Genomic DNA, 23,959 nt, shown 5'->3' with positions numbered 1-23,959 from the left:
GAACAGGGCGGGCCATGGCCGCCGCCGCCGCTGCCGCGCGTTGAGGCCCCGCCGCTCACCCGGGCCGGGATGCCCCGGGGGGGGCCCGGGCCGCCGCCGGAGCCATGGAGGAGGAGGGCAAGAAGGGCAAGAAGGTGAGAGCGGGGGCACAGGGGCGGCGGGGCTGGTCCCTCCCGGGGCTGTTCCCGAGCCCCGTCCGGGAGGCACCGGCTGCCGCTGCCCGTGAGACTCTGCCCGCGTCCCGGCCCCAAAGCCCCCAGCCCGGAACCTCCCGCTGTCACTGAGGCCTTGGAGAAGGTTGTTAATTGATGGGGTTATTAGCTATGGAGCGATTAATTGATGAGTTTGCTAATTTATTTAAATTGTTGCTGATGCGAGTTAATTTAATTCATGCATCTATTAATTGATGCCTCTTTCATGTCTCCGGGGCACAGCATCTCCAGCCGTGCCCGTGTTGCCCTGATTTCCCTCCTTGCAGCCCATTTCTGTGTCCCTGCCCTCGGAGAGGCTCAGCCAGAGCTGCTCTGCACTCCTGGAGCAGGAGGATGGAGCTGATCCCAGCGTTTGGGGGGAAATTGGGGATTTTGGGAGCCCCTGGCCTCACAGGGATCCCGGAGATGGCAGCAGGATCCTGCTGGAGCTGAGGAGACATTCCCAGAACGAGTGGAGTTGAGTGGGATTTTTTGGGACTTGCCCCCCAGGCTTCCCAGACAGGTTTGGGAATGAAATGCCAGTGATGCCATCAGAGACAGGCTGGTCCTGCTTTAGGGAAGGCTCCCAGGGCTCCAGGGGGTTTAGGCAGAGCTCAGGTGTGCCTCACCTGCTCCCTGCATTTCCTGGCACTGGGAACAGTCTGGATTGTGTTCCCTCCTCCCTTCCCCAGGGACACGTTGGGCTGGCCCCATAACCCTGTCACACATGATCCCACCTGGATGATCCCTAAAGCCACCTCGGGCCCCTTCCCAGGGCTGGATCAGGATCTGTCCTGCCCCAGTCCCTCTGGAGCAGGGCTGAGCTGGCCCCTGGCACTGCTGTGGCCTCTCCTCCGCTGCTCCATGGCCTTGGGGAGCTCCCTTGGCAGGAGTTTTCCCTGGTTTTGGTGGTTAATTAACCCCTGGAGCTGCTGTCCGTGGATCACCATTTAACCTGGACAGTTTGGCTGCAGACTGGGCAGCTCCATCCTTGTCTGCCCCAGTGCTCCAGCTGCAGGGAGAGCTCTCCTTGCTGCTTTTCCCACTCTCTGCATCATCCCCAGCATAGGCGTTGAGCTCCCTCAGTGCTGATCCAAAGGGAGCCCAGGGCAGCTTTGGCTGGGAGAGGGAGGAAAATCCCAGCCTGGCTGTGGATAAAACCGGAGCCCTGCAGTTCCTTCCATCTCCTCACGTTCCCTGGGTCTCACTGAGGTTATCCCCGGGGAAGGGGAGCTGTCCTGGGGTGCAATCCTATTTCCCACCAGTGCTGGCAGGCAGGATGGATGGATCCCTCTGGAGCTGTGCCCAGCCATGGGCTGGTGGCACAGCTGCAGCCCCAGGTGGGCACGGAGCTGCCAGCCTGCCCATTCCCACAGGAGCTGTGGGAGGAGGAGAATTCCTGGCAGTGATTTCCCTGGCTCCTCAGTCCCTGCCAGGGATCCAGGCTTTCCCTGAGGGAATTCCCTGTGCTCTCAGCTGTCAGTGGCAAATTCCCAGCTTTCCCAGCTCGGGGTGCCCTGCAGGGCTGAGCCTGGTGCCTTTTGCCTCTCCCAGCAGCTGCTTCAGCCTTTCCCTCCTGGAACATGGCCTGGCTGAGCGTGGAGTTGTGTCTTTGGGGGAAATTCTTCTGGAAATTCCTTTGTTATCCTGAATTTCCAGCCCTGTGCCCAGGCTGTTCCCAGGGTGGGCAGAAGGAGAGGTGAGAGCCCACTGCAGAGCTGCCCCAGATCCAACAGCACAAGGAGCTGGAGCTGCTGCAGAGAACCAGAGGAGGCCCCAGAGCCTCTGTTCTTTGGGATACAGTGGATTTTGGAGTGTCTGTGCTGTGGGATGCAGGGAGGTCGGGAATTGGGGTGGAGGAATTCCACTGTCCCAGGTGCTCCCAGCCCCATCCAGCCTGGCTGGGCACTGCCAGGGATCCAGGGGCAGCCAGAGCTGCTCTGGGCAGGAAGAGGCTGTGCATTCCATGGCCTCAGTGGGCTGTGGGATCTCTGGGACTGGCAAAGCCTCTAGGATCCAGCTGGGTGTTGGAATAAAGCACCTCCGAGCTTGGGAGAGAAAGCAGGGCTCAGCCTCCCTCGGCACGGGGGTGTTCCCTCCAGGGTGGGGGTGTTTCCCGGGATGTGGGGGCACAGGAGGCAGGCTGGGAGCAGGCACCGGGCTCGTGCCCTGCCGTGGGTCCCTCCCCAGCCCGGCCTGTCACGTGGCACAGAGGAAACCGCAGCACTTCCTGGCCCCGAGCGCCTCCATTGCAGCACCCCAAAAGGAGGGAAGCCTTCCCCCAGTGCCTGCTCCCCCAGAGCTGCCCCACAGCCCCCCAGCACGGCTCCTGCTCCCCGGGGGGACTCCATGGAGGACGAGGTGGGTGCTGGCCTTTGGGGGCCCAGGAGCAGGAGCGCTCCGGGCTGCGTCACACCCGAGCTGCCTCCAGCCGGGGCTTGGGGTGCCCATTCCTGCCCAGGACAGCCAGGGGGGCACGGAATCCTCCCAGCCCGAGGCCTGCAGCCACACCCTGGAGGGAAAAGGGGTTTCTGCGGGGTGGGGTGGGCTGGGATCCTGCCTGGTGAAAGGGGAAGTGTTGGGTACGGCCTCGGTCCCGGTGGCACGGCCCTGCATTGCTCTGCTTTGGATCCCTGAAGGATTCCCGAAGGATTCCCAAGGAACTGCATCCTTAGGCACTGGCAGGCAGGATTTCAGATGGGACATGCCAAAATTGGAGAGTCCCCGAGTCTCAGTTCTTGGTACACTGACCTGTTGTGTCCAGGATTGCCTTGTCTCCAGAGCCCCAGCTCCTTGGCAGGATGGTGGAATATCCTGATCGAGGATATTCAGGCCTTTCTCCTGGATGCTCTGTGTAGGGATGCTTCCCAAAAATCCCCACTGCTGCTCCTGAGGCAGGGCTGTGGAGCTCTTTCCTCTCTGTCCTGTAAGATCCCTTCATTTCTGTCTCCCTCATCCAGGGGATGCTTTTCCAGGCCAGGCTGTTCCCAATGTCCTTGTGTTTCCTTGTGAGCTGGTAATTCCCGTTGTCCCAGGAGCTTTTCCTTGGGTTATAATTAATTAATTAACTCACCACTGGAAGCATGTTCTCTGCCCCTTCAGATCCCACATTCCTTTCCTTGCCCCTGAGGATCGGGAAGGCCAGGATGTGGCTGCAGAAGCCACCAGGGAATGGGACACTGGAGCCACATGTCCAAGGAGTTCCTAGATCCAGCCATGGATCTGTCTGCTCCACACACCCCCTTCCCCTGGGAGAGCTGGAATTGGAGCAGTTTGGGGATGTTCCCAATCATTTATGTGGTGTGGAACTTGGTGAGATCCATGTGGCATTCCCATGCCAAGGGACAGCTGTGTGTTGGCTCCAGTGGTTTTCCAAACCTGGCACTGCAGGGTTTGGAATTTCCCATTTTTCCCAGGGAAATCCACTTTCTGGGTCATTTTCTCATTGTTTGGGGTCTCCTTGGAACATCCCCGCCTGTTTCTTTGGCATTCCTTTTTGAGTTGCACCATCAGATCCTCAGGGAGGTACAAAGCCATGGAGAATCCCTCTGGATCTGCTGTTCACCTGGAATATATTGCTGTATGTAAGAATTGGTTTTCTCTTACCTGGAAGGTTGAGCATGGTGACTTTGGGGGAAACCACCATATTTTGGTAATGGGAACATTCAGCACTTGTTCTGTGTCCCAGGAAAAGGGTTTTCTCTGGAAAACCATGGGTTTATACCTCCAGAGCGGGCATTGTCCGTGGGGCAAAAGCAGCAGGGTGGGATTGAGGGCAGGGGGGGGCTGTGGGACCCCCAGTGGCAGTGCCAACCCCGGTGCTGTTCCCGTCCCCAGCCTGGCATCGTGTCCCCGTTCAAGCGCGTGTTCCTGAAGGGGGAGAAGGGCCGCGACAAGAAGGCCCAGGAGAAGGTGACGGAGCGGCGCCCGCTGCACACCGTGCTGGTGGCACCGCCCGACCGCGTGGAGCCCGACCTGCTGCTCCACGACTACATCGAGAAGGAGGTCAAGGTACCCCGGGGGCTGCTCCTGGGAGCCCTTCCTGACACCCAGCTGGCACTGGGAGCCCACTGCCCCTTGTCCAGAGCGCCTCTCCAGCTCTGCTGCAGCTCCTCAGGCACTGCAAGGGGCTCTGAGGGGGCTGTGGAGCTTCATTTGAGCATTCCCACTTCAAACCCATCTCCCAAACCCATCCATCCATCTATCCATCTCCCAAACCCATCCATCCATCTCCCAAACCCATCCATCCATCCATCCATCTCCCAAACCCATCCATCCATCTATCCATCCATCTCCCAAACCCATCCATCTATCCATCCATCTCCCAAACCCACCCATCCATCCATCTATCCATCTCCCAAACCCATCCATCCATCCATCCATCTCCCAAACCCACCCATCCATCCATCTATCCATCCATCTCCCAAACCCATCCATCCATCTATCCATCCATCTCCCAAACCCATCCATCCATCTATCCATCCATCTCCCAAACCCATCCATCCATCCATCCATCCATCTCCCAAACCCATCCATCCATCCATCTCCCAAACCCATCCATCCATCTCCCAAACCCATCCATCCATCCATCCATCCATCTCCCAAACCCATCCATCCATCCATCTCCCAAACCCATCCATCCATCTCCCAAACCCATCCATCCATCTCCCAAACCCATCCATCCATCTATCCATCCATCTCCCAAACCCATCCATCCATCTATCCATCCATCTCCCAAACCCATCCATCCATCCATCCATCTCCCAAACCCACCCATCCATCCATCCATCTCCCAAACCCATCCATCCATCTATCCATCCATCTCCCAAACCCATCCATCCATCCATCTCCCAAACCCATCCATCCATCTATCTATCTATCTCCCAAACCCATCCATCCATCTATCTATCTATCTCCCAAACCCATCCATCCATCTATCTATCCATCTCCCAAACCCATCCATCCATCTATCTATCCATCTCCCAAACCCATCCATCCATCTCCCAAACCCATCCATCCATCTCCCAAACCCATCCATCCATCTCCCAAACCCATCCATCCATCTCCCAAACCCATCCATCCATCTCCCAAACCCATCCATCCATCTCCCAAACCCATCCATCCATCTCCCAAACCCATCCATCCATCTCCCAAACCCATCCATCCATCTATCCATCCATCTCCCAAACCCATCCATCCATCCATCTCCCAAACCCACCCATCCATCTATCCATCCATCTCCCAAACCCATCCATCCATCCATCTCCCAAACCCACCCATCCATCTATCCATCCATCTCCCAAACCCATCCATCCATCCATCTCCCAAACCCATCCATCCATCTATCTATCTCCCAAACCCATCCATCCATCTCCCAAACCCATCCATCCATCTCCCAAACCCATCCATCCATCTCCCAAACCCATCCATCCATCTCCCAAACCCATCCATCCATCCATCTCCCAAACCCATCCATCCATCTATCCATCCATCTCCCAAACCCATCCATCCATCCATCCATCTCCCAAACCCACCCATCCATCTATCCATCCATCTCCCAAACCCACCCATCCATCTATCCATCCATCTCCCAAACCCATCCATCCATCCATCTCCCAAACCCATCCATCCATCCATCTATCTATCCATCTCCCAAACCCATCCATCCATCTATCCATCCATCCATCTCCCAAACCCAAAACCCTAACCCATCTCCCAAAGCCAAAACCCAACTAACCCTGTTCCTGTCCCGGGTTTTCCTTGGAGCGTCTCCATGGCTCATTCTGCCGTGTCCAGGTTGGTGTCCATGCTGTGGTAATGGTTTGGCTGTTCTCTCCCAGTATTTAGGGCAGCTCACGTCCATCCCGGGGTACCTGAACCCCTCGAGCCGCACGGAGATCCTGCACTTGATCGACAATGCCAAGGTGAGCACTCAGCTGCTCTGGGGCTCCCCACAGCAGGCACAGATCCAGGCTCACAGAGCCCCCTCAGCCCTGGGCCAGCTGCTGCTCCCAAAGGGGAAACGCCCCAGGATGGATTTCCCAGAGGAGCTGTGGCCCCATCCCTGGAGGTGTCCCAGGCCAGGCTGGATGGGGAGCAGCCTGGGACAGTGGAAGATGTCCCTGCCATAGCAGGGACCTGGATAATCCTTCAGCTCCCTCCAAGCCCAGCCATTCCATGACTAAATCCCTGTGAATCCTGGTGTTGCAGAGAGCCCACCAGCTCCCAGGGCAGCTGACCCCAGAGCATGATGCTGTCATCAGCCTCTCTGCCTACAACATCAAGCTGGTGTGGAGGGACGGGGAGGACCTGATCCTCAGGGTGCCCATCCACGACATCGCCTCCGTCTCCTACATCCGGGACGACTCCGCACACCTGGTGGTGCTCAAGACAGGTGAGCTGAGCCCGTGGGGCTGGGATTGTCCCCTGGGAGCCACCTGGGGCTGTGGGAGATGTCCCTGCCTGTGGCAGGGGGTGGGGCTGGGGGGGGTCTTCAAGGTCTCTCCAACCCAGAGCATCCCATGAGGGTTCCGTGACACCTCAGTCCCTGTCCTGTGCATGTCACACCTGCATGGTTTGGGGAGCTGGGGAGCGTGGGGAGCCCCCTAAACCAACTGCAGCAGGGGAGGGCTGAGCCAGGGATTTATCTGAGTACAGACCTCCTGGATGGACTGTGGAATAAAGGAATAAACACCTCAGGGGCTGGAAATCTGGCGATGGAATTCTGAGCTATGAAAACAGCCAGACGGCTGTCAAACTCAGCTCCAAACTGGAGGCTTTTCATCCCATTCTCCTGCTTCAGAGCCCTTCCTCACCTGCAGGACTCCTTCCCACGCCCTCGCTGGCCTCACCTGTGCTCTCCCCTCAGCTCAGGATCCCGGGATCTCGCCCAGCCAGAGCCTGTGTGCCGAGGGCTCCAAGGCGCTGACGTCGGGCTCGCTGTCGGAGAGCGCAGGGGGGCCCCTGGAGTGCTGCTGCCTGGTGGTGCTGGCCACAGAGAACAAGGTAGGGATGGCTCTCACTGCTCCCTGGAGCCCTGGCAGCACCCAGCCTGGGCTCTGAGGCACTGGGATTGCTGGGAGGTTCTGGCTCTCAGGTGGTGGAGCCACAAAATCCACAGTGGCCAAGTCCTGCTGTGTGTCTGGATCCTTCCCTGCTCTCACACCTCGTGGGACAGATTTAGGGATGCCAGGTGTGTTTGGGCATTGCTGGAGCACTTGCAGGAAGACTCCTGATCCCTGTGCCAGCCCTGGGACACAGGAGGGTCTCCAGAAGCATTTCCCTTGTCCCTGTCATCCAGAACCTTCTGCAGCAGCCCAGAATCCATGAGGACAGTCCCACAATGGGGATTTGCTGATTGGGGTGTTTTCCCTGTGCTGACCTGGGAATTTGTTTCATCCAGTGTCTGCATCCAGGGATTCCAGTCTCAGCCTCTCTGATCTCCACTGAGGGTGGAGCTTCACTGCCCTCATTCCTCGCTCTGGCATTCCTCTGGGATGAGCCAAAATCCCAGGGAGCTGCATGGGGGAGCCTCAGCACAGAATTTGTGGGGCTCCAGGGTTGATGCTGGAGCATCTCAGCTCCTGCTGCTGGGTGGGGATGCTGGGATGCTCCAGCATCAACCTGGTGGGCCTGATGGGAGGGTGGGGATGCTGGGAGGGTGATAGACCCGGGCTCTGTGCCTTCCCTGTCCTCATGGTGGCCCAGCACCCATCCCACAGAGGGAGAGGGAGCGGCGATGTCCCTGCCTGGGCTCTGCCACAGCTCCCTGTTGTTCCAGGTGGGTGCTGAGGAGCTGTGCTCCCTGCTCAGCCAAGTCTTCCAGATCGTTTACACCGAGTCCACCATCGACTTCCTGGACCGCGCCATCTTCGACGGGGCCTCGACGCCGACCCGGCACCTGTCCCTGCACAGCGGTGCGTGTGCCCTGGGCGGGGTGCTCCTGCCCCCCAGCACCTCCATGGGGGTACACAGAGTCACAGCTGGGAGGGACTGGGGTTGGGAAAGCCTCAGGAACCCCCAGCACCTGTCCCTGCACAGCGGTGCGTGTGCCCTGGGCGGGGTGCTCCTGCCCCCAGCACCTCCATGGGGGTACACAGAGTCACAGGTGGGAGGGACTGGGGCTGGGAAAGCCTCAGGAACCCCCAGCACCCGGCACCTGTCCCTGCACAGCGGTGCGTGTGCCCTGGGCGGGGTGCTCCTGCCCCCCAGCACCTCCCTGGGGTACACAGAGTCACAGCTGGGAGGGACTGGGGTTGGGAAAGCCTCAGGAACCCCCGTCGTCCCTCTGGGGCCACACACAGCCATAGCCAAGAGTGGCTGAGGTTGGGAAAGCCTCAGGAACCCTCCAGCACCTCCCTGGGGCTACACAGAGCCACAGCCAGGAGTAGTTGAGATTGGGAAAGCCTCAAGAACCCCCAAGCCCACCCAAGGCCACCACTGCCCATGTCCCAGGCGCCACATCTACAGGGTGGGGACTCCCCCCCTCCCTGGGCATCCTGTTCCAGTGCCTGACCACCCTTCCCATGAAGGAATCTTTCTGAGATCCACCCTGAACCTCCCCTGGCACAACCTGAGGCCGTTTCCTCTTACCTGGTCATTCATTCCTGGTCTCCTTCCCTCCAGCCGTGTCAGAATCACTTTGTGTCACTCCTGGCTTGGGAGAACACCAAGTTCACGCCTCTCACACTCCATCTCCCACATTTTCCCCTGCAGATGACTCTTCCACCAAGGTGGACGTGAAGGAGCCCTTCGAGGCAGATGCCAGCACTTTGTGAGTGATCCCTGGCCCCTGGAGCTGGGATTAACCCGGATCTGCTGCCCTCAGCACCCTGGGGAGCTCAGCTGAGCCTGGCCAGGCCTGGGGGGTTGGCACAGGTCCTGGGCCTGGATTGTTCTGCCCTCAGCATTCCAGGAGTCACATCCCTGTGTCAGCACAGCGCAGGGTCAGCAGCTGCAGCTGGGAGCAAGGTTTTCCCCAAAACTGGTTATTTGGGAGACTTCTCCCTCCTGGAAACATGGGCAGTGTTTGTGGGATGAAATCCTCACACACAAACCAGTGGTTAACATTGAGGGATGCTCCAGGAATGTTTAACATGGAGGATTAGGAACCTCATTGAAAATTGCACATTTAAGCCCAAGATAGGGTGCATGGGGATTTGTCCCTGTATTCCCAGGAATGAAGCAGCCAGAGGGATAATTCCCCACACAGGGCTTTGTTGTCACTGTCACCAAAGCAGCGTTCAGCTCTCCACCAGTCTTGGGGTGCCCTCAGGAGCTGGGGGCTCCCAGAACCATGGCCTGTCCTGGGCTGGGAGGCACCCCAAGGGTCCTGGCCCTGCCGAGCCCCCCAGCAGCACCTGCCCAGGGGTCCCTGGAGAGCTGACCCTGTGCTGGGGCCTCAGTTCCTTTGCAGACACGCTGGAAGCAGGGGACACGTCCCCGTCCTCCTTCTCCGCCCGCCCGTCCCCGCACGTCACCACGGCCAGCGAGAGCGAGCTCAGCACCACGGCCACCGAGCTGCTCCAGGACTACATGATGACGGTGGGAGCTGGGACCGGGCTCTGGGATCGGGATTTGGGGTTGGCATCAGGCCTGGGGCAGGGACAGGGGCTGCAGGAGCAGCTCATCCTCGTCCTCCCCAGCCAGGCTGGGCTTGGAGGGCCTGATCCTGGGCTTGTGTCATGGAACCATGGGATGGTTTGGGGGGAAAGGGGCTGTGAGGCTGATCCCATCCCATCCTGCCATGGCAGGGACACCTTCCACTAACCCAGGCTGCTCCAAGCCCCATCCAAACCCACCTGGGCACTTCCATGGATGGGGTAACCACAGCTTCTCTGGGAAATCATTCCAGTCCCTCACTACCCTCCCAGCCAGGAATTTCATCCCAGTATCCAATTTAAATTGCCACTTTTCCAGTGGGAGCCATTCCCTGTGTCCTGTCCCTCCATGCCTTGTCCCCAGTCCCTCTCCAGCTCTCCTGGAGCCCCTCCAGGCCCTGCCAGGGGCTCTGAGCTCTCCCTGGAGCTTCTCCTCTCCAGGTGAACATTCCCAGCTCTCCCAGCCTGGCTCCAGAGCAGAGAAGCTCCAGGGCCTCCTCTGGACTCTGCTACTGTGGGAGAAGCATTTTCCCCTCACCCTTTTCCCTTTCCCAGCATCCAAGTCCCCTCATGCCCCAAGGCTCCAGGAGCCCCAGTGACCCCAGAGACCAGCCCTGCTGTCCCTGGGGTTCCTGTCCCTGCCCTGCCAGCCCGTGGCAGGTGCCAGAGGCCCATGCTGTCCCCACAGCTCCCCCTGTCCCTGCCCTGTCCCTGCCAGCCCGTGGCAGGTGCCAGAGGCCCGTGCTGTCCCCACAGCTGCGCACCAAGCTGTCCTCGCAGGAGATCCAGCAGTTCGCCATGCTGCTGCACGAGTACCGCAACGGCGCCTCCATCCACGAGTTCTGCATCAACCTCAAGCAGCTCTACGGGGACAGCAGGAAATTCCTGCTCCTGGGTGAGTGGGGCACGGCTCCAGGGCCAGGAGAACAGGGCTGAGGGTGCAGGGGGGCCCTGGGGTGCCACCTCCAGAGAAACATCCCAATCTGTCAGTCCATCTCCTGGGAGCCTTAGTGTGCCCTCAGGAGCTGGGGCCTTCCAGAATCATGGACTGTCCTGGCTTGGGAGGCACCCCAAGGAGCAGGGCCCAGCTCCTGGCCCTGCACAAGCCCCCCAGAAATCCCAGCAGCACCTCCCCAGGCACCCCAAGGAGCCGTGCAGAGCTCACCTGTGCATTCCTCGTTCCTGAGGGCAGCTGGGCCGTCCAGCCCAGCTCATCCCACAGCTTCAGGCTCTCCTCGGAGCTGTTCCCTGCTCACACCTGCCTGTGAAGCACCTGGGAACCTCCTCCAGATCCAGGCACCCTAATCCAGACCTGGGAACCTCCTCCAGATCCAGGCACCCTAATCCAGACCTGGGAACCTCCTCCAGACTCTCTCCCAAACCTAGAAACCTCCTCCAGAGCCAGGGAATTTGATTCAGACCTGGAAATCTCAGGCCAGGAGACCTCCTCCAGAGCAGGGATATTTAAAGAACCTGGCCTCTGATATCCTAGGAAAAGGGGTCAGGAACACAGAGTCCTCCCAGGACAGGAGCAGTGTCTGACCACACCTGGTGTCCTCACACCTGGCCAAGGAAGAGGGAGTCAGGAATTTAAAATGCCCACAGAACAAGAGTAGTGTGTCTCATACGGTCCCCCTCACCCCTGGGGACAGTGAGGGGACAGGACAGATGTCCCTGATGGGACAAGTCATTGGGATAAGCCCAGCAGGATGGCGAGTGAGGAATTAGATGGTTTGGAGCTCAGACAATGCCACGTTAGCCGGATTTTGCCCTCGGTGAGCAGTGGCTGTGGTCCCAGGTGTGAGTGAGTGGGGCACCCGGGGGCTCCCTGTCCCTCCCGAGGGGCTCAGGAATGGCGAGGAGCCCCAGCACTGACCTGCCGCGTCCCTGCCGTGTCCCCAGGCCTGCGGCCCTTCATCCCCGAGAAGGACAGCCAGCACTTCGAGAACTTCCTGGAGACCATCGGCGTCAAGGACGGCCGCGGCATCATCACCGACAGCTTCGGCCGCTACCGCCGCTCGCTGGGCCCCGCCTCCGCCTCCAACGGCACCGCCGCCGGCAGCTCGGACGAGCAGTCCGTGCCCTCCGAGGAGGACGAGTGGGACAGGATGATCTCCCACATCAGCAGCGACATCGAGGCCCTGGGCTGCAGCCTGGACCGGGACTCGAACTGAGGCAGCCCCGGAGCTGGGGCACGGTCACCCCCGGGACAGAGACAGCCCCGAGGGGGGACAGGAGCTGCTCTCGGGGGGACCCGGCACACAGAGACACCCCCGGGGGGCACCTGGGACAGAGACACCCCCTGGCACACAGAGACACCCCTGGGGCTGCCCCCTGTGGGGACATGCAATGTGGAGCTGATCCCAAGGTGATCCTGGGACGTGGAGCTGCCCTTGGAGGGGACATGGAATATGGATCTTGCCCCAGGGGGACTCGAGCTGCCCCTGGAGGGACCCAAAAACACCCACCTGTGCCCTGAAGGAGATGCTGGAAGATGGAGCAGCCCTTGGAAGGAGCCCAGACCCCTCCTGTGGGGGTCCCACGGGGTGTCTGTAGCGCCCCAGCCCCTTTAACAGCCCCAGGGGCTGCAGCTGACACAGAGCTGGGTTTGGGTTTTGGGGGCAGGTCTCCTCCCAGAGGGACAGATCTGCTCCTGAGGGATGTGCTGAGGGTTGGGTCTGTTCCCAGGGGGCTGGATCTGCTCCCCCCTCCCCAGTTTACAGTTTGCACAGCGGCTCCCCCAGAACTGCCCCCCCAAATGAAGTTTTACCACAATGTGAATTCTTTCACCCTCTCATCCATGGTACTGGAACATTCCTGAACATTGCAGCTGCCCCAGACTGGGATTCCCCCCAGTTACTGCCCCCTCCTCACCCACCCCGGGGTCCTGCTGGGGAGAGGAGCTCGGTGGGACCCCCAGAGCCCCCTTTGTGTGCATCCCCAGATGGGCCTGGGAGGGGCCATTGCCCCACAGCCACGCCCAGGGGCTCTGGCTCCTCCCCCTTTGGGGCCACACGCTGACTCAGCACTTTGGGAATCCAGAACATTCCAGAGGCCTCGGCCCCAAATCCCCCCAGTGCCCCCAAATCCCTCTGCACCCGTCACCCTGCCCACACTGGGGTGTCCCCCACACCGTTACCCCACTGGGGACCCCAGGGTACCCCAACCCTTCCCTCTGGAATTCAGGTGTCCTGGGAGCTGAGGCACCTCCAGGGACTCACCTGGGGCACACAAAGCGTCCCTTCCTGCACCTTCCCCCTTCCAACACTCAGAAAATGGAGAGCAGGGGAGGGTCCCTGAGACCCCTGGGATTTGGGGACCAAGGGTTCCCTCCCTCCCTCCCCAGCCTCCCTTGGGGCTCAGGGGCCTCATTGCCATGCCCCAGATCTGGAGGGGAAGGGTGATCCCTGATCCCCAAGGGTGCAGACCCTGTCCCTTCCACCTCCCCATCATCCCAGTTACACCCCCAGGCACTGCCCCCCAATCCCACTGCTGGCAAAGGGGCTCCCCAAGCCCCCCAAATGAGGCCTGGGAGGCTCGGTGCGATCCAAGGGGTGCAGGAGGCCTTTATTGAGCAGTCCAGGGGCCAGGAGGAGGATGGGGGGCGGGAGGAAGGGTCTGGGGGGGCTCTGTGCATCTCTACAGGGGGCCAGGACACCCCCGGCTGCTACATGGTCAGTTCCTGTGGGAGAGAGCAGAGGCAGGAACACCGGGGTCACCCCAAATTTCTGATGGGAATGGGGGGGGTCACAGCCCCAATTCCCCCTGGGGAGAGGGGGTCACAGCCCCAATCCCAATTCCCCTGGGAACAGGGGGGGTCACAGCCCCAGTCCCAATTCCCCTGGGAATAGGGGGGGTTACAGCCCCAATTCCTGCTGAGGAAAGGGATCTCAGCCCCAATGCCCCCAGGGAAAAGGGAGAGGGGGTCTCAGCCCCAATTCCCCCAGGGAAAAGGGAGGAGGGGGTCTCAGCCCCAATTCCCCCAGGGAAAAGGGGAGAGGGGGTCTCAGCCCCAATTCCCCCAGGGAAAAGGGAGGAGGGGGTCTCAGCCCCAATTCCCCCAGGGAAAAGGGGAGAGGGGGTCTCAGCCCCAATGCCCCCAGGGAAAAGGGAGAGGGGGTCTCAGCCCCAATTCCCCCAGGGAAAAGGGAGAGGGGGTCTCAGCCCCAATTCCCCCAGGGAAAAGGGAGGAGGGGGTCTCAGCCCCAATTCCCCCAGGGAAAAGGGAGAGGGGGTCTCAGCCCCAATTCCCCCAGGGAAAAGGGAGAGGGGGTCTCAGCCCCAATTCCCCCAGGGTAAAGGGGAGATGGGGGTCTCAGCCCCAATTCCCCCAGGGAAAAGGGAGGAGGGGGTCTCAGCCCCAATTCCCCCAGGGAAAAGGGGAGATGGGGGTCTCAGCCCCAATTCCCCCAGGGAAAAGGGGAGATGGGGGTCTCAGCCCCAATTCCCCCAGGGAAAAGGGGAGATGGGGGTCTCAGCCCCAATTCCCCCAGGGAAAAGGGAGAGGGGGTCTCAGCCCCAATTCCCCCAGGGAAAAGGGAGAGGGGGTCTCAGCCCCAATTCCCCCAGGGAAAAGGGGAGATGGGGGTCTCAGCCCCAATTCCCCCAGGGAAAAGGGAGGAGGGGGTCTCAGCCCCCCACTCACCATGATGGCGTTGACGATGTCGTTGTTGTTGTGCCTCAGGGCTCTCACAGCCTTGGGCCGGGACACGTTGGCCTGGGCCATCACCAGCTCGATGTCCCGCACCTCCAGGCCTGTCTCATCCACCTGGGGAGGGGGCGCAGCGCTGTGAGACCCCCCCGGGGCACACAGCCAGAATGTGTGAATGCCACAGAGCCCCCCGCACACCCTCCCAGGCCACACCACCGCCTCGGCCATCCCCAGCTCCACACCCGCCCCTCCATCCCTGCCACAGCACTGTCCCCTCCCCAGCACCCCCGGGGGTCTCAGAGCCCCCCGCCCACCTCCTCCTCCTCCTCGCTCTCCTCCTTGATGGCCAGGGCGGGAGCGGCGTCCGTCACCAGCGCCGAGTGCTCCAGGGGCACCTTGAACTTCTCGGCCGCCGCCTTGTGCACTTGCTGGGACAGGTCCTCGATCTGGGGGAGACACGGGGTCACCGGAGCCCCCCCGAGCCAGGAACGACCCCCCCGGAGCCCCCCGAGCCCACCTTGGCCTCCCCAAAGACGATGTAGATGTCGGAGGCCGGGCTCTTGAACACGTCGGGCTTGGAGATGACGAACAGGATGTTCTTGGACTTGCGGATGGTGATGCGGGTGACGCCGTGGATCTGCCGCAGCCCCAGCTTGGACATGGCCTGGGGGGGCACCGAGTGAGCCCCCGCGGCGCCCCAAATCCCCGGGGGAACAGAGCCAGACGCGGGGGATGCTGCCCCTCAGCACGGGCAGGATGGGACCCCCGACCCACGCTGGGGACCCCCCAGTCCCACCCCGGAGTGAGGATCCGCCCCTCCCAGGCCTGGCCCCCTCCCCAAGCCCGGGATCGGACCCCAGCCCCGAGGGGCGGCCCCAGGAACCCCCCCAGCCCCAGGGCCCCCCCACCTTGCGGGCTTTCTTCTCGCTGCGGCTCTGCTTGGCTTTGCTGAGCGGCTCCTCCCCGGGCCCGAGGCCGTGGCCGAGGGGCACCTGCGGCACAGGAGGGGGGGTCAGCGGCGTCCCCACACCCGGGGGTCCCCAGCACCCCCCAGACCCCCCCGAGCGCACCTGGGGCTGGGCAGGGGGCAGCTCCGAGCCCTCGGGCTCCTCCAGCTCCGGGATGGACTCGTCGTTGCTCTCGGACTCGTTCCCGGACCCTGCACAGACCGGGGGGGGGCGTGAGAGGGGCTCCCGGGCCCCCCAAAGGCGGGGGCACCCCCGGGACCCCCCCTCACCTCGGTGGTTGGGCTGGCAGCGCTGGGGGGCCGGGGGGGGCCGGGGGGGCTCAGCCTCGCTGGACGAGCTCGACTCGGACTGCAGAGACCCCCGGGGGGGCGCCCGGGCCGCCCCCGCCCCCGGGACCCCCGCCCGGCCCCGGGGCTCCGGCTCCTTCTGCGGGGGCGCCTGGGGGGCTGGGGGGCACAGGGGCTGAGCTGGGGGACCAGCACCCCTCTGGGGGCTCAGCTCTGCCTGCTCACCCCCATTGCCCACCCGGGACCCCCCAAAGGCACCCCCATTGCCCACCCTGGGACCCCCAAGGCACCCCCAGAACCCCTCTGGGGGCTCACCCCCATCACCCACCTGGGACCCCCCAAAGGCACCCCCAGAACTCACCTGGGACCCCCCAAAGGCACCCCCAGAACCCCTCTGGGGGCTCACCCCCATCACCCACCTGGGACCCCCCAAAGGCACCCCCAGAACTCACCTGGGACCCCCCAAAGGCACCCCCAGAACCCCTCTGGGGGCTCAGCCCCACCTGCTCACCCCCATCACCCACCTGGGACCCCCCAAGATCCCCCCAGCCCCCCGGGTGCCCACCCTGGCTCCAATGCCCCATGGCAAGGGGGGGCTGAGCTGGTGGTACCCCCCAAACCCCCCCGTGGGGCTGCACCCAGGGACCCCCCCCGAGTCCCCCCGCCCCCGTCCCACAGCCAGGGGGGGGTTTTGGGGGGGGGTCTCTTACCTTCGAGGTGCTTCCTGGAGAGGGGCAGCCCCGGGGGGGGCTCCTGGCCGGGGGGGGCCCTGGGGGGAGGCACTTGGCTGAGTTTGGGGGGCGCAGGGCGGGGGGGCTCAGGGGGCGGCCCCGCAGCGGGGAGGGGGCTGGGGGCGACCCCCCCCACGGCCGCCGCCTCCTCCTGCTGCTGCTGCCGCTCGGGGGGGGCCGCGGGGGGGCTCGGGGGGCCTTTGGCATCGGTGTCCCCTGCAGCGGGGCCGGGGGGCGCGGGGGGCGGCACCGCCGGGAGCGGGGCGGGGACCCCCGGGCCGGCCCCGCGCCCCGAAAAGGCACCGGGTGGTGGCAGCAGCTCGGGGGGCGCCGGGGGGGTCCCCACGAACACCTCCCGCTCCGAGGCCGTGAACTGCGGCGAGGGGGGCGCGGGGGCCGCATCCGCATCCTCATCCTCTGCTTCCTCCTCCTCTTCCTCCTGCTCGGGCTCCGAGGGGCTCGGCGCGGCCTCTCCCCCCGCGGGGACGGCGACAGAGCCGGTGCGGGACAAACCCTGGGCACGGGCGGCGGCCGCGTCCCCCCGCTCCTCAGGGATGTCCCCGGGGGGCTGCGACAGCGGCGCCCGTGCCAGGGGACACGCGGGGACAGCGGGGGACTCCCGGGCTGCCAGCGCCACGGGGGACACGGCCCGGGCAGGGGGACACGGGGCAGGGACAGCGCCCGGGGGGCTGGGGGGCACCGGGGTGGCGGCCACAGCGTCCATCGGGCTGGGGGTCACGGCAGCAGGGGTCACGGTGTCCTTCAGGTCAGGGGTCACTGCAGCAGGGGTCACGGTGTCCTTCAGGTCAGGGGTCACTGCAGCAGGGGTCACGGTGTCCTTCAGGTCAGGGGTCACGGTGTCCTTCAGGTCAGGGGTCACTGCAGCAGAGGTCACTGTGTCCTTCAGGTCAGGGGTCACGGTGTCCTTCAGGTCGGGGGTCACGGGGGCCGTCTCAGTGGTCGCGGTGGCCGTCTCATCCTGGGGGCTCGGTGTCACCGATGTCACCGTTCCGGTGTCCGTGGTGTCTGTCACGCTTGGGGTCACTGGGGCAGCGCCCGTGGTGGCCATCGGGGCAGGTGTCACCGATGTCACCGGGCTGGTGGCCACAGTGCTGCTCTCATCCATGGGGAGTGGTGTCACCGATGTCACCAGGTCAATGGCTGCAGCATTACTCTCATCCATGGGGGGCGATGTCACCGGGCTGGTGGCCACAGTGGCCATCAGGGTAGGTGTCACTGGCGTCACCAAGTCAGTGGCCACAGCATCCTTCAGGGTGGGTGTCACTGGTGTCACTAGGACAGCGTCCACAGCTTCCATCTTGTCCAGCTGGCTGGGTGTCACCTCTGTCACCAGGTCAGTGGCCGTGATGTCCAGCTCATGTGGTGGGCTTGGTGTCACTGGTGTCACCAGGCTGGTGGCCACACTGTCTGGCTCATCTGGAGGGCTGGCTGTTACTGGTGTCACCAAGCTGGTGGCCACAGTGTCTGGCTCATCTGGTGGGCTTGGTGTCACCAATGCCACTCCATCAGGGGCTGCAGCATCCAACGGGCTGGGTGCCACCAGGCTGGTGGCTGTGCTGTCCATCAGGCTGGCTGTCACCTCATCACTGTCTACACTTTCCAGCAGGGCTGGTGTCCCTGGTGTCACCATGTCAGTGGCCACAGTGTCCTGCTCGTCTGGCGGGCTGGGGGCTGTGCTGTCCATCAGGCTGGCTGTCACCACATCAGCATCTGCAGCATCCATCTCATCCAGCGGGGTTGGTGTCCCCGGTGTCCCCACGTCAGTGTCAGGCGGGCTGGGTGTCACCGGGCTGGGGGCTGCAGCGTCCATCTCGTCCAGGGGGGTTGGTGTCACTGGTGCCACCAGGTCCGTGTCCACCGAGTCCACCAGGCTGGGTGTCACTGGTGCCACCAGGTCCGTGCCCACCAGGCTGGGTGTCACTGGTGCCACCAGGTCAGTGCCCACCAGGCTGGGTGTCACTGGTGCCACCAGGTCATTGGCCACAGTGTCCATCTCATCCAGGGGGGTCAGTGTCACTGGTGCCATCATGTCATTGTCTGCAGCGTCCATCTCATCCAGAGGGGTCGGTGTCACTGCTGTCCCCAGGGCGGTGGCTGCAGATCCCAGCTCGCTGTGCCCACTGGCGCTCCCCACTGTCCCGGTGCTGAGCTCGAGGTCGTTGTCACCATCGCTGTCACCGCCAGGCCCGTCCCCGTTGGTGTCCCCCGGCTGGTGGCTCTGCGGGTCCCTGGCACAGAGCGCCGGGGCCGGGGGCACAGGGCCGGTCCCCGCCAGCTCCGGGCACGGTCCCGGCGCTGTTCCAGAACCTTCTGTGGCTGCGGCCGCCCCCTCGGGGGGCTCGGGCGGGGGCCGCGCCGCGGCGATGGGGACGAAGGCGGTGACGGGGACACGGGCGTGGCCGTCCAGCTGCGCGTCCCCGCCGGGCGGCGCCGGGGCTGTGCCGGGGCACGGGGACCCGGCCCGCAGGTGCAGCTCCACGCCGGGGGGCGCGGGGGAGCCCGGGGGTGTCCCCGCCGGTGTCCCCGCGTCCCCCGCGTGCCGCTCGCTGCCGTAGAGCCGCTCGTCCTCGTCCCCGTCGTAGGCGGCCGAGTCCGAGGAGGCGTCGGTGTCGTCGCGGAAGGCGAAGGCCTCGTCCCCGCCCTCGGGGATGGAGCTCTCGGACAGCGAGCGCAGGAAGGACGCCGAGGTGCTGCCTTCATCCTCCTCCTCCTCCTCCTCGGGGGCGGCCCGGGGTGAGATCTCCACGGCCTCGGCCTGGAAGAGGAGACTGCCCCGGAACGGGAGCAGCGCCGCCGGGATCAGCCCCGAGCCCTCGTCCTCATCCTCCTCCTCCGGCGTCTGCCCGTCCTCATCATCGTCATCCTCATCCTCGTCATCCGCACAGCCCGGCGGCGCGAAGGGCCCGTCCTCGTCATCATCGTCCTCATCGTCATCCTCCTCCTCGGGGGACAGCGGGGGGAAGGCCGGGGGGTCCCCCAGGCCGAGGGGCAGCCCCAGGGCCCCCCCCAGCCCTTCGGCCTCGCCCTCGGCCTCCCCCAGGCCTTCGGCCTCGGCCGCCAGGTTGGGGGAGCAGGACGGGGAGGTGCTGGCGGTGCCCGAGGAGCCCCAGCTGCCGCCCTCGGCCGTCATGTAGGAGCCCGAGGGGGACGTGGGGGGCGAGCAGAGCCCCTCGCTGTCCGCGTCCGTCGGCTCCTCGGGCGGGCCCGGCCGCGGCCCCCCCGCCCGCACCGGCGTCGAGGGCGCCGTGAAGAAGAGCTCGGGGTCGAGCGCGGGGGGGCGGCCCGGGGGCGGCTCCTTGGGGGGCGCGGGGAAGGGGCAAGGCACGGGGGGCGCGCCCCGCGGCTCGGGCGGCGCGCTGCGCGTCTCCTCGCCCATCACGATGCGCGCGTCCAGCGGCTCCGCGGGCGGGGGGCGGCACGGAGAGCCGGGGGGGGCGGCGGCGGCGGCGCCGGGCTCACAGCTGGCCCCCTCGGGCGGGGGGCGAGCCTCCTCCTTGGCCGGCATCGGCGGGGGCGCTGCGGCCATCGGCGGGGGTGCTGCGGAGAGAGGGGACAGCCCTGAGTGCCACCATGGAGAGAGGGGACACCACGGAGTGCCACAGTGTCACCATAGACAGAGGGGGCACCCCTGAGTGCCACAGTGTCACCGCGGGGAGAGGGGACAGCCCGGAGTGCCACAGCCCCCACAGGGTCACCATAGACAGAGGGGCACCCCTGAGTGCCACCACAGACAGAGGGGACAGCCCTGAGTGCCACAGCTCCCACAGGGTCACCATAGAGAGAGGGGACAGCTCTGAGTGCCACCATGGAGAGAGGGGACACCCCGGAGTGCCACAGCCCCACCGGGGTCACTGCGGGGAGAGGGGACGCCCCTAAGTGCCACAGTGTCACCATAGACAGAGGAGACACCCCTGAGTGCCACAGCCCCCACAGGGTCCCCATAGACAGAGGAGACACCCCTGAGTGCCACAGCCCCACCAGGGTCACCCTGTGAGGTGGAAGGGGGACACCCGGGGCAGTGCCCTGGTGGGGGGGCTGGTGTCACCCCACCCATGCAGGGCCGGGGAACAGGCGAGGCCCATCCGGAGCACCTGGGGAGGGTCCCCGCAGGTCTGGGGACACGGGGGGGGGGGGGGGGGGGCACAGCAGCGGCCGCCCGTCCCCAAAGCCCTCCCTGTCTGTGGGGGCCACGCGGTTACTCCAGGGCGGGACCCCAACCCAGACCCCCCCTGCCCTGTATGGGGCTCCCTCACAGCCCCCTCCCCGGGAGCCCCGTGCCCACACCCCGCGCTCAGTTTGGGGGTGCTCAGCCCCACCACGCCCACCCCAACAAGCCCCCCCAGCATCACCTGAGGCCCCCGGGCACGGCTCCATGGGTCGGGCGGGCGCGTTCGGAGCCGCGATCGCCCCCGGCCCCTCCTGCAGCGCCGACCCCGCGCCCCCCCCGGGCGCTATAAAGGGGTGGGGGGGGCGGGGCGGCGCGGGGGGAGCCGGGAGGGGGCGGGGCCTGGCGGGGATTTGCGGGGCAGGTGCCGCCGATCCCCCCCCATCGGTCTGCAATGGTTCGGTCCGGCACAACCCCCCCGCCACGTGCTGGGGACCCCCCAAAGGTTCATTTGGGGGGGGGGGGGGGGGTCCTGTCCCCGGCACACCCCGACCCCCCCCGCACAAACCGGACCCTCGCCCCTTTATTGGGGACCCCAGCTCTGGGGGCACAGGGTGGCCCTGGGGTGTGTCCCCCCCCTGTCCCCGCTGTCGCCAGCCCCGCGGGAGGTGCGGGTGACCCTGGCGGTGCTCCCGGTGTCCCCAGCCCCCCCCGCGCGTGACGGTGGCCCCCGGGGACAGCGCTATGCGGTGACCTTGGGCCGTGCCTCAGTTTCCCACCCTGGGGGGGGGCCGAGGCTCAGCCCCCAGTCCCAGCAGCACCTCCCGGTCCGGTACGGGGGGGCACAACCCGCTGCCGACCCCCGCGAGTTCCGGGGTTCAGGGGGGTGACCCCGCAGCGAGGTCCCCAAAGTGCCCGTGCCCCGCTGAGGGGGCCGGGCCGGAGCCCCCCGGTACCGCCAGGCCCGAGCCCGGGCGGCGGCGGCTGCCGAGAGCCCCGGCCGGGCCGCGTCCGACCGCTCCATCCTCATCCTCATCCTCATCCTCATCCTCATCCCCCCGCTCCATCCTCATCCTCATCTCCCCGCTCCATCCTCATCCTCATCCCCCGCTCCATCCTCATCCCCCCGCTCCATCCTCATCCTCGGTCTCCATCCTCATTCTCCCGCTCCATCCTCATCCTCCGGCTCCGTCATTCCCGCCCTGCCCCTCATTCCCCGCTCCCTCCTCATCGTCGGGCTCTGTTCCTCATCCCCCGGCTCCATCCTCATCCTCTAGCTCCACCATTCCACCTCTGTCCTTCATCCCCCACCTCGACCCACCTTTCCCTCCGCTCCATCCTCATCCTCCCATCCTGCAGCCCTCCCCGCTCCGTCCTTCATCCCCGGCTCCATCCCCATCCCTCCATGGCTCCCGCTCTTCCTTTCATCTCTCCATCTCCACCCTGGCGGCTCCGTCCTTCATCACACCGGCTCCATCCTCCCGTTCCATCCTCATCCTCCCGCTCCGTCCTTTCCGCTCCGTCCTTCATCCTTCCGGCTCCGTCCTTCATCCCGCCGCTCCGTCATCCTCGCCCCGCTCCATCCCCGTTCTCCGGCCCCATCCCGCAGCCCCCGCGGCCCCGCTCCCGTCCTTCCTCTCCCTCCTCACCCTCGCTCCGCCCGGGCCTCACCTGCCTCCGCTCCCTCCGGCATCCCGCTCTGGCTCTGGGCCGCGCCCCCCCCGGCTCCCGGCCGCTCTCCGGGCTGGGCGCTGCGCCCCGGGCCGGCCCGCCCCGCTCCCCCCGCTCCGGCTGCGGCGGCGGCGCGGGAGCATCGGCGGGGCTGCGGCGGGGGCGGGGGCCCCGGCCCGGCTGATGTCAGCGGGAGCCGCGTCCCGCCCGGCCCCGCTCTGTCGCGACAGAGGCTCCGTGCCCGGGGGCGGGGGCGCGGGCCCACCCAGCGCTTGCATCAGCTCCGGGGGGGGGGGGGGAAGGGCGGGGCCCGGCCTCAGTTTCCCCCACTTTGTCTCCTCAGAAAGGGGGATGAGCATCCCGGGGCGGGGGGGACGCGGGGCGGGGCCCCCCAAAGCGGCTGCGCGGGCCTGGTGGCACCGGGGGGGGACAGGAGGGAGCCGCGCGTCCCCCCCGCGTCCCCGAGCACCGGGATCAGCGCGGGCATTGTCCCCCGGGCCGGCCGTGCCCGCGCCGCCGGTGCCAGGCACGGCCCCGGGCGGTGACTCAGCAGCCGCTCCCGCCCGCCGGGTCCCCCCCGGCACCGTGTGTGTCCCCTGTGTCACCGTGTGTGTCCCCCTGTCACTGTGTCCCCTGTGTCACCGTGTGTGTCCCCTCTGTCACCGTGTGTGTCCCCTGTGTCACCGTGTGTGTCCCCCTGTCACCGTGCGTCCCACCTGGTCACCGTGTGTGTCCCCTCTGTCACTGTGTGTGTCCCCTGTGTCACCGTGCGTCCCCCCTGTGTCACCGTGCGTCCCCCCTGGTCACCGTGTGTCCCGTGTCACTGTGTCCCCTGTTTCACCGTGTGTCCCCTCTGTCACTGTGTGTGTCCCCCTGTCACTGTGTCCCCTGTGTCACCGTGTGTGTCCCCTCTGTCACTGTGTGTGTCCCCCTGTCACTGTGTGTCCCCCCCAGCCGCCCGTGTCCCCCTCCCTGGGGCCCGAGGGGTCCCGGTGGTCGCTAACCCGTCCCATTGTGTCACCCCCAGGGCCGTCCTGAGCCCCTTTGTCCCCCTGCCCCGTGCAGGGACTCGTGACCCCACAGGGACATGGCCGGGATGTGACCCCCCCCCCCCCCCCCACGCAGGGACACGGCCGGGATGTGACCCCCTCCCCCCCCAGGCAGGGACACCCCCGGCCCGCGGGGTCCCGGTGCCCCCGGTGCCCCCCCCGAGCCAGCCCCGGCCGCTGTCCCCGTGCCCCGGGGACAATCCCGGGATAATCGGGAATCAAGGCCGCGGGTGGCTCCTGCTGCCGATCCCGGCTCAGACCGGCGGCCCCGGGGACAGGGCACGGGGCGGTGGGCACAGCCACGTGCCACCAACAGCGATGGCACCGCCCCCGTCCAGTGCCACCCCACCCTGGTGTGGATGGTGTCACCATTCCCAATGTCACCCATTCCCAATGTCACCCAGCTCCACTGCCACCCCACCCTAGTGTCACCATTCCCAATGTCACCTGTCCCTACCATCACCCACCTCCAATGTCACCTGGCCCCAGTGCCACCCCACCCTGGTGTCAGCTATTCTCAGTGTCACCATTCCCAATGTCACCCAGCCTCGATGTCACCTGTTCCTGACATCACCCAGCCCCAATGTCACCCATTCCTAATGTCACCCATCCCTGCTATCACCCATTCCCAATGTCACCATTCCCCATGCCACCCATTCCCAGTGTCACCTGTCCCTGCCATCACC

At 65.0% G+C, this 23,959-nt stretch overlaps 2 protein-coding genes across 3 annotated transcripts; one reads left to right on the top strand and one right to left on the bottom strand.

Moving 5' to 3' along the window:
- The first annotated feature begins 32 nt into the window (after nucleotides 1-32).
- Nucleotides 33-12,571, top strand: CCM2 (CCM2 scaffold protein). 2 transcript variants are annotated; one of them, XM_063165095.1, is made up of 10 exons: nucleotides 33-134; nucleotides 4,029-4,202; nucleotides 6,032-6,115; nucleotides 6,402-6,585; nucleotides 7,060-7,196; nucleotides 7,972-8,107; nucleotides 8,907-8,964; nucleotides 9,596-9,734; nucleotides 10,547-10,685; nucleotides 11,693-12,571. In XM_063165095.1, the coding sequence occupies exons 1-10, from the start codon at nucleotides 105-107 to the stop codon at nucleotides 11,962-11,964; spliced, it is 1,353 nt and encodes a 450-aa protein (XP_063021165.1). In that variant the 5' UTR covers nucleotides 33-104; the 3' UTR covers nucleotides 11,965-12,571. The 2 variants fall into 2 exon arrangements, with proteins under 2 accessions (XP_063021165.1, XP_063021080.1); XM_063165010.1 differs by lacking the exon at nucleotides 33-134 and adding an exon at nucleotides 2,427-2,552.
- A 760-nt stretch (nucleotides 12,572-13,331) lies between these two features.
- On the bottom strand, nucleotides 13,332-19,974 carry NACAD (NAC alpha domain containing). The gene is made up of 10 exons (XM_063176039.1): nucleotides 17,272-19,974; nucleotides 16,672-17,193; nucleotides 16,407-16,593; nucleotides 15,679-15,855; nucleotides 15,512-15,600; nucleotides 15,350-15,433; nucleotides 14,959-15,105; nucleotides 14,756-14,887; nucleotides 14,436-14,558; nucleotides 13,332-13,472 (listed from the first exon to the last, which is right to left on the bottom strand). Exons 1-10 carry the CDS (start codon nucleotides 19,972-19,974, stop codon nucleotides 13,458-13,460), a joined length of 4,179 nt encoding a protein of 1,392 aa, XP_063032109.1. The 3' UTR covers nucleotides 13,332-13,457.
- Between the last annotated feature and the right edge of the window lie 3,985 nt (nucleotides 19,975-23,959).

This window comes from Melospiza melodia, chromosome 1 (genome assembly GCF_035770615.1).
Source record: "Melospiza melodia melodia isolate bMelMel2 chromosome 1, bMelMel2.pri, whole genome shotgun sequence".
NCBI lineage: Eukaryota > Metazoa > Chordata > Aves > Passeriformes > Passerellidae > Melospiza > Melospiza melodia.
The sequence above is the reverse complement of the archived record's forward strand: the minus strand, read 5'-3'. Positions and strand labels throughout refer to the sequence as shown.